The sequence below is a fragment of the Myripristis murdjan genome, chromosome 1 (genome assembly GCF_902150065.1).
Source record: "Myripristis murdjan chromosome 1, fMyrMur1.1, whole genome shotgun sequence".
NCBI lineage: Eukaryota > Metazoa > Chordata > Actinopteri > Holocentriformes > Holocentridae > Myripristis > Myripristis murdjan.
The window spans coordinates 24,191,271-24,201,182 of record NC_043980.1 but is presented as its reverse complement, the minus strand read 5'-3'; the positions used below and the strand labels follow the sequence as shown (position 1 = coordinate 24,201,182).

Below are 9,912 nucleotides of genomic sequence, written 5' to 3'. Positions count from 1 at the left end.
ACAACCAGGGCAAATTTGACCTATTTCATATACCAGCATGTTACATATCAGCAAATATTTTCATTTTGGTTGATGATACCAATAATTCATTTTAAAGCCAATATCAACCAATTCCACTGACATACTGATGTTGTCATACATCCCTAATGATGAAAGCTGAAAAACATCATCAGACTGCAGTTTAAGACCCTCATGGGGGCGCTGAGATTAATTTACTAGATGAACTTTGATTTAATTGGATGGATTAATCAGTTATCAAAACCAGGAGAGCTGTCAGTATGATTGTGATATGATCCATTACTGATTTGATTTGGGGTGCTGATCTGAAATCTTTGAGTGTGTTTAGAATTTCAAGTTATCCAATTAGCACTGAAATACTAAATTTGACAAAACATGCCAAATGTTATGGGCATCTTCCTTCTACACAGTTGCAGTCCCCTTTGTACAGTCCACATTTTAATTGAATTAAAGATTAAAACTCCTGTAAATTGTCTGCCTCTCTTTACCTATATCTCTTGGGATATAGCTGGGAATAATGGTTTTTACCTGGATTCTCCTCATCCGTGTTTTTCATTAAATCAGTACATGTCCTTTGTACATTTTATTTCCTGTATATGGCGGGGTGCACATCCTACAGTAAAATGTTTAATCTGTGCTGCAGATTAAACATTTTGATGAAGGTCACCACTGTCTCTGCAGGTGTAAAACAGTTCTATGTGAATCCCAAATTGTCAACTGAAGTAGGGCAAATTACTCACATTTCACCTGTTTATTGCCTCACATCAAATTAGAAAATGCATTGACGTTAGTAATTTGTCCTCCTTGACTTGACAATTTAGGATGTCCTGCCTTTTCACCCTTTTTGAATATTGGGTTTTAGGTTTAGCACTCCACTGAAAATCATTTTGTTGAAGCGCAAACCCTCTCCAAACCAGCAGTACTCATTGTGTTTCTATATTTTTGTGCATGTTAGTTTGTTGGGGTAGGAGGGCCTACCTGGTACAGTGCTGCATTTGGGTAGTTTTGCTCCGGGAAGCCGGGGGTCAGCAGCTCCCCGCTGTCACCTCCAACAGATCCACCGGCTCCGGCTATTTCTGGCAGCAGAGACGGAGAGCACTTCAGCTCCACAGACACCTCAAGGATCAGGGACTCTGTGTCCTACCCCCCAGCCCCCACCCCCTTCTTCATTTCCCTTCTCCCACCCATCATTTCAGCCAGCACCCAATCCTAACAACAGCCACTTTCTAGGTCAATCACATAAGAGAGACATTCAACATTTTTCACAGCCGAGGCAATTTCTTGCTAAGACGGAGTTCCAGTTATTATCTTACCTGATGTGCTCTCTGGAGCCACAGCTTTGTAATGAGCCTTGAAACCTTGGTCTATTTTTCTGTCATTGGTGTCGAAGTAGACCATCAAGCTGTTTCCCAGTGTCACCACTGGTTTGGGTTTGGTGTGGCCGCAGTATCTACCTACATGTAAGAACACAAATCATGTAGAAAATGGGTGCAGATAGGGGTGCAGCTGTTATTTCAGATTATTCAGGAATTCTGCATGGATTATTCCTCTGCAAGCAAAAGAAGGCTTTATGATCAAAACCTGGTTCACAGGAGGCTGATAATTTGCCCAGGGGCACCTAATGCCACTAATTACTCTTTTGTTGATTTTTTGTTTTTGATTTAAATGTTAAAAACAAGAGGATACATGATAAGGGCTGAAAATCAGAGACATTTAAAAAGCAATGCACGGGTTTAATGTCTGTGGTCTGGGCTTAAACCGAGTGTGTGTTAAGTAGAGCAGTGCATTGGACCAGGCGGACTGTGCGGCTCACTAGCCGAGTCTGCCCATGGATGGATGGGCTGATTTGGGCATGACATCAAAGCTCAATCCCCTTAGCCTTGGACGGGTTGATAGCATTGCAGGCTGAGGGAACTGGTATATTTATGTGCATACAAGTGTGTATGTGTGTGTGTTTTAGTATGTGAGCTGCTGGCTGGCTGTCTGGCTGGCTTGCTCTCTCTCTCTCTCTCTCTCTCTCTCTCTCTCTCTCTCTCCCTCTCCCTCTCTCTCCCTCTCTCTCCCTCTCTCTCTCTCTCCCTCTCTCTCTCTCTCTCTCTCTCTCTCAAGGGGCAGAGGTGTGAGGTGTTGCTGATGACACTGCGGCAGAGAATATTCTCACTCAGGCCTCACATTCACATCTTCCATGCCCTTCAGACCACATAAAGTTTTGCTACTGATAAAAAAAAAACTCAATAAGAAAAATCCTATCTATCTATCTATCTATCTATCTATCTATCTATCTATCTATGAAATATGTGACTGTCAAGGCCAAACTGATGTTGAAAAGCAAATTGCTGTTTCAGTAACACTTTGTTTATTAACAAAGTTATTCTAACTGCAGAATTTGCTTATCGCAGGAATTCCAGTCTAGTGTGTGTTAGAGGGAGATGTTCAAAGGGAGTCTGCTGCTTCATTAAATCAGCAGGTGATATATAGTTGTGCTTCACACCATGGCACAGAAAAAAACAAATCGGCTCACTTCACAAAGAATAACAGGAAGAATCAGCATTTCTTCACAGTTTTTAGGAAACTAAGTTATCTTTCCTCCTTTTTTTTTTTTTTATTATGGTGTTCTTGCACACTCACCGATGGTTCCCAGCGCGTCTTTAAGTGTGATGAAGTCTGCCGTGCAGAGCTTGGTGTCCTCCAAAGCAAACTCTTCAAACCACAGATGGATCACCTGCAACAGAAACATGCCGAGGTGTTTTCTTCATTTGAGAAAGCGATAAGAGAGTAGGGCTGCTGACAGGGAGGGGCAGATAACCTGTGTGTGTGTGTGTGTGTATGTGTGTGTGGGCACGTGTCTGAGTGTATATGCATGTGTGGATGTGTGCAGGCTTTCTGAAACAAAGCAGAAGGAAGGGTGATTGAGAGAGGGAGACAGAGAGAGAGGAGGAAAGAGAGAGAGAGAGAGAGAGCAAGAAGCAGTCACTGTATCTGGCAGGCAGGAAAGCAGCCATGCTGGCAAAGACAGACAAACTAAGGATTTAGTTTTCTGATGAGTGTGGGGAGGAGAGCTGGGGAGAATGAAGGAGACAAGGCGGCCATCTGTCCGCGACGCTGCCACTGCATCCATCCCAGCTGTCCTCCACTGCTTGACCTGATCAGAAGGTTCCCCTTTTAAGTTGATGAAACTGCTCCATATTATACTGCATATATACTGACCAAGAACACACACTAGGATAAAACACCTTTGTGAGATGATTAGGACATAGGTGGTTTGTTTTGGTGAGTATATGTATGGAAAATAAGATAGAGCCTAAGACTGATGTGTTGGAATTGCTCTGTTTTAGTGTCTATTTAATTAAACCTCCATGGACTCTTTTATCGATTCAATAGACATTTGGCAATTACAGAATCCTCCAGTGCTTTTGGCTTTCTGTAAATAATAAAAAATAGCCGATATTCCATTGATCAACATTTACAGTAGCACTCATTTCATGGTGTGTTCTATATTGCGTAACCGTGGTTTAATTCCCCAAATACCTAAATTTCAGCATTAGGGGTATAAGAATTCATTCAGCGCATCGAATCTAATTTCTGCCATTCAATCTGCATTGATCTACTAAAATCAATAAATAGAATGAATCTCTTAGCCTTTGGTTTGAATTGATAAGACACTGACATTTCTTTAAAAAATGAAGACCTAAAATATTACAAATTGCAGCTGTTTTCTTGTTTTCTTTTGTTTTGGGGAAGCGAGAGTTAATAATGTTTGCTGTTTTTTTTTTTTTTTTCAGGATAGTATTCGATTTGCACATATGGTTATTTGGTACTGAATCACATAATTGATCTAAATTCAAATCAATCCGAGTCATTCCAAAAATGAGGAATCGTTTTCCAATTGAATTTGCTTACTAGCGACTTGTGAATCCAGCAGAATCGCTGTTAAGCCACAGATTTACACCCTGAATAAATATACTCTCTGCAGTGATGTCTGAAGAAGAAGAAGTTGAAGGCCAGGTTACAGGTAGTGGCTGTGACTCTGTTTTCTGAATGTTCAGGATTGTTCTCTGCCTGAGGATTGGAGGAGCAGTAATGATGATCCATGCTACCTTTCTGGGGTCCACAGTGATGTGCCAAGTGCAGCTGTGCCCGTTGTCGTAGTTGTAGGGGTAGTTCCAGCTGGTGAAGGTGCCTGAATCTCCAGAAAGCTCCTGAGGTCCTCCACACCCTGAGCCCACCCCTATAATACATGTTTGCAGAGAAATCATCATTCAACAGCAACACACTCTTCAAAGACCCACCTCATGCCCAGTAGTAGTACAAGCACTAAAAGTAGAAGTACCTTCACCTTGCTGAAATTTGGTTTAATCAAAGGTCAAAGTACTGGTAAGTGAAGCTCATGTAAAATGCAAAAAAATCAGAGTTATTGTTTTAGAAAGAAAGTATTGATGCATGTGATTTTTTCCTTGCAGCTGTAAAAGGATTTGAATTTAATTAGGGAAAAAAATAAAATTTACAAAATAGCAAAGAAAAGCTAGATTCACATCTCTGCTGACTGACCAATCCTTTAATGCAAATGGCTCCACACTTGGACAATTAACATCTGCACAGTGTGTCTAAAGCTTATGAAGAGCTGACAGAATTTGTATTCTGTAATTCATGTGTACACGTTTGTAATTAAAGACATGTGCACAAAAATGCCACTCAATTACAGCAACATGAGGAAATGTAATTTGTTACTTCCACCTTTGCCCATACCATACTGTATGGTATCAATTACAAAGTGATGGCACTGTAACTGGGATGGTGTGGCTTAAACCAGTGGTTCTCAAATAATGGTATGCATACCTATAGGGGTACACTGGAGAACTGCAGGCAGTGCGTGAGATTTTTTTTTTTTTTTAACATGTTCATTTAAAAAATATCAGTCATGCATAATTCCCCAAATAATTAGCCTATAATAAGTATAAAAACCTTTGAAAAAATGTTTGTTGTGACCAGGAAGCCAGACAAAAATAAAGAAAAATGGATTTGTGGTTGAAATGTAGTAGCAATACAGCTGGAAACCAGGAGAGAGAAGTGAAAAAGAAACAGAAACAGAGCCACCAAAATATCGTCAGCATCAGGTTGTTGTTTCAGACACTGACTGAGCTGGATTGTACCTCTTTATATAGGGTTTTGTTTTCTACCTTTTTTTTACACCAGTCATGGGCTGAAAAAATATTTCAAAGGGTGGTACATAATTGAAAAAAGTTTAAGAGTCACTGGCTTAGACAAAGGGAGACCAGGCTTTCTCCACACCTCTGCCACAGTGTTACGAATTCATTTCTGCTCTGCTGCCTCCACTAAACTCCAAATCCACCCGCTCAACCACACAACCCTACTACTATCCTTTTCCACCATCCATATTACTTCAAAGTCTGAAACTGATAAAAGGGGCTTCTACAACAGAGTTTGTTTTTTTTAAGCATCCATTATTGTAATCCTGATGTCTCAATTTTTTCACAAAATATCAATTTAACAGGTAGAAATGGTATGCAGTTGCCACATTTCCCATGCAACTCTAATGTTTAGAAAACACATTATGGTTTCTGCACTGCAAAATGAAAATCAGCTGTAAAATCACCAGGAGATACCTTGGCAACAGCATTGATTATACAGTATGTCATCAGCAGCGGCAACAACATCAGGCTTTCCCTGGTGGATGTTGCAGCTTTGGCACACATTGTTGGGAGCACAGCTGTGTTTAACAACAAAGCTCTGCAATATAATTCATCATGCAGGCAGAATATTGCTGTCAACATTATCACACTGTTATTATTATTATTCTGCTGTGTAAAACAAACCATCTAATTTTTTTATGGTGAGACAATCCCTGGAGAGCTCTTCATATTGCTGGACTGCTTTTTTCTTTCTTTTTTTTGTAATGATGAGAGTAAATTGATTGCAGGGTATTCGTTTCACTAATTTACTCCTTTCATGTAAATCCAAACAATGAACATACTTCCCTTCCCAAAGACAAACCAGTCATTTAAGAATAAAGATGTCACTCCCCTCCACCTCCCTTAAGATTTGAATGAATAATGGTCTACTGAGTCAAAAATAAAATGAGGGAGAACAGAGAGCGAGAGGAGTGGGTAATATTGTATGTATTATGTTAAACACTAGTTGAGGTCTCTCTCAGGAAGATTGATGACACATTCTTGCTGTGAAATAAGAAGAGACATCTGGCACAAAAACAATGGTAATAAAGTATAAACAGTATGCTCTTCTTTGCTCTGTGTTTTGTTTTTCGAAAAGCAAAAAAAAAAAAAAGAAAAAAAGAAAAAAGAAAATGAGAAACTAAAAATTAAATCTTTCTATGAATATCGCTGCAGTTATTTGTCCAAAATGATCCATTGATCTTGGGAAATTCTTGACAAAAGTAATAACTATAACCTACTTTTTTCTTCTCCTTTCTTTTTTCTTTTTTCTTTTTTTTTTTACATATAATTTATCATCTCTTTTTTGCTAAGTTGTTTTTCCCCAGTCGCTGTTCTGTCTCAAAATGCCTCTCCCATTTGCTGATGCAAAGGACATGAAAAATCTTGAAGGTGAAGGACAGCTCAAATTTTAGAAAAAACATCAAACACGAAGGAAGGAATATATAGTCTACATGAAAAAAAAAAAGCTCAGAAGCTTTCAGTACTGGCACAGTGTCAAACACATTTAGCTGGCCTGGCATTTTGGTGCCTATTATTCTTGTATACAGCAGGAGAGGCAGGGACAGAGACACTGTGTTTTTCCACAAGTTTGTGCCTTAGCATCTCACAGATGACAGCTGATATGTGTCTTTTAAATAAATCCTTTGCCTGTTACATTTCAGTTTTAAAAACCCTGTGCAGAGCATCACTTGCCACCCAGTCAGATCATAATAAATCACCTCCTGCAGTCAATATATAGTGGGAAACCACTGACAGCAGCATTTGTCATTGGTCGAAATAGACTGAGGGTTCGATCAGACCACTTGCCTTTCACTGATGCTTGGTCGCTGATTTGGTGGCAAGCAGACGCAGATAATTAAGCAGCCCAATAGGCTCTGACTTTGGCTCCCAGCAGACTTTCTGCAGACATTCCTCACTATCCCTGCCTTGTCTTGTTGTGTTTCTCCACAGCTGTGTGTATCTCTCCAGTACACAGCTTGCCAGGTGGCAGGGACATCACCTCATATCACAAGCATTAGACACGAAAATATCCGAAATAGCTTTCCTCTGAGCTCTTGTGGGTGTAAATCAGAAATATAATCTGGAGCCAGCTGGGAAATATTTACAAATACACTCTCTTATAGGGTATTTGAGGCAATGAGCCCGTGTTGGAAGAAATGGAAGGGCTGACTCAACAAAAACATTAAGTCACAGTTGATGTGAAAAGGTAAGCATAATGTTTTGCCTCATGAAATGCTATAAGACATGCAGCATTCACTTTATATAGGCACTCTCCCAAGATATTTTGAATACATTACTGTGACATTATGAATAGTTGTTGTGCTGTTCTGCTGAGTTAGATTCTTATCTTATATAGGAACTACACACTTTACAGTAAGCAAATATCCACAAGAGAGATAAAATATGCAACAGTGTAATAATGTTCAGTCAAAAGTTCAAGTTCAAGAGGGAAAACATCTCTTTTTTTAGTTATTAAAGAAGTAAAATTCCCCTGTGGTACTGATACAACAGCAAGCAATATAATTATATGCTCTGAAACTCACCTCCGCTGGAGGAGTCGGTTTTGTCCGTGAAGTAGATGACCATGAGGGCGATGCAGGCGCCGGTCATGCACAGGAACAAAAGAATCATGCATTTTTCCAGGGTGGTCAGACCTCTGGGGCGACGGGTCTCCTCCTTCAGATCATATACGTCTGCAGTCATCTCGGCATCAAAATGTGCCTTGTCTGACAACTTACCAACTTATGAAGACAGGGAGTGCCAGGGTACCTGAACTTTGACAGCACAGGTGTGCCTTGAACTCTCCTGAACGTGTCAGAGCTGCATATCAGCAAAGGATGTGACTGAGCCATAAATCACACAGTATCATGCTGACACTTTAATGAGTATTGACATTTTTGAGGTAAAAACTCATTAGGATTTCTTTCAAAGAGGCTGAATGAATTGATTAAGGTAAAAAAAGCAAGCCTCTCACCCATCACCTAGAAAAGCATGTCAGACTTATCTCATATCAGATCATATCTCATCAACACACACGCTCATGTTTGCACATTTTGTTTAATCTTTGTCTGACATTTCTATTAGATCAACATTTCAACAATTCACTCAAATCCAATCCAACTAATTTTCTCAGTATCCAAAAATAGGCCATGAAAATGAACTGTGAGCCTTATCAAGGTCTGCTAATTGATTTGAATAAGCACACCTGGTGGGTATTTATTAATAATGTATCCAAGGTATTAAAGAATTTAACATTAGTGTTGGATTAAATTTAAAAGGAATTTCTTGGGGGGATGCAGAGAAACACTTCATCTGGGCTTTTGCAAGATAATCTGTTTTAGTGGACAATAAATTAGGTGATGATATCTCTGGGTCTTTTCTAATGGCCCCCCCACCCTCTCTGTCCCCTCAAGTTGCAGATTGTTGGACTATTGGAAAGAGTGTTTTGTGTTTGCTTTTAGTTGGACAACTGGACAAGCACAAGTATGATTCATTCAGCTGTTATCAGCAATTTCACTATCTTAAAACGCATTAATAGATTCTTTGTTTACAGCCCCCCCATAAACAAAACCCACTCAGCTGTAAATCTATTGGTTAACTGATTAAAATGGATGGCCATGACCACAGATTATCTCTTGAGAACATATGATTCTTTATTGGATTTACACAAGTCTCATTATGTTTTAAAACAGAACGGACAGCAATGTTTAATACAAAAGTGTGTTTTCTGATCACACCGTATATCCTGCTACAACACTGTAGACCCAGAAGGACAGATGATTTGAAGAAAATGAGGTGACGATAACGTTCTCATGATGAAAACTCTGCTCAGGAGGTTGGCAAATAACATTACTTCAGCACGTGATGATATCAATAAACCATTTGTTAGCAATCTCAAGAACAACAACGATAAAAACTGCTTGAACTTATCAGCAAATTTATTTAGGTTACACTCCGCACTTGTTACCTACAGCTGCTATCAGATTACACTCTGGTAGCAAGCAATAATCGGCCAAACATGCTAAAACGTGAACCTGCAGCTTATGGATTGTTGAAATCTGATTTTTCTAACATGTAGTGAAGTGGATATTCTGCAGATAGAGAAAAGAGCAAACTGTATAGCTCCCTAAGGCGTGTTTTATTAACACCAGTGACATTTTAAGCTGTCATACTAGTAAAAGAGCTGTTCCTCCTGATTTTATTAACACCACTAAGCTCACCTTTGGGATCTACAGTGTGCAGACTGTGGTCTATCTACCATCTTCTGTTTTCTGCCCGGTACCTGATGACAAATATGGATGTACATGTTTTTCACCCTTTTCCCGGTGGGAAATCTACCGGGCCGTACTTGGTCTTACAGGTATTATTGAGGATGGTCACCAAGTGAATGAGGTCAACTGATTTCTGAGATGACACATTACTAAACTGGGAGGAATGCTACTCCTCTTGAAGCTTTGGGAACTACTGTATGAAATATTTTTGAAAGAAAAGTCTGGCAAGCACAGTGTTGCCATTTGCAGCTATTCGTCATCATCCCTAATTACCACTCTCATTTCATACAGTATTGATGTAGCCCCTTAAGAGGGGGATTAACTTCCTATGCGATGTTGCATACAATGCAGAGTGATATGGGTCACAAAGGCTCTGAGGTCAGGGGTAATGAGTTTCACAAGGAGGATGTTCAGCTCGAGCTGAATCTCCT

The 9,912-nt window shown here is 39.7% G+C and overlaps 1 protein-coding gene across 1 annotated transcript in view; it reads right to left on the bottom strand.

The window, feature by feature from the left end:
- The window catches only part of LOC115362149 (ovochymase-2), a 28,168-nt gene extending 20,255 nt beyond the window's left edge, over window positions 1–7,913 (bottom strand). Inside the window, exons 1-6 of the mRNA XM_030055974.1 lie at window positions 7,750–7,913; window positions 6,057–6,070; window positions 4,116–4,234; window positions 2,647–2,740; window positions 1,332–1,472; window positions 997–1,094 (exon numbers count right to left, since the gene is read on the bottom strand). Coding sequence (XP_029911834.1) covers window positions 997–1,094; window positions 1,332–1,472; window positions 2,647–2,740; window positions 4,116–4,234; window positions 6,057–6,070; window positions 7,750–7,913 — 630 coding nt within the window. The remainder of the gene's footprint in view (window positions 1–996; window positions 1,095–1,331; window positions 1,473–2,646; window positions 2,741–4,115; window positions 4,235–6,056; window positions 6,071–7,749) is intronic.
- Between the last annotated feature and the right edge of the window lie 1,999 nt (window positions 7,914–9,912).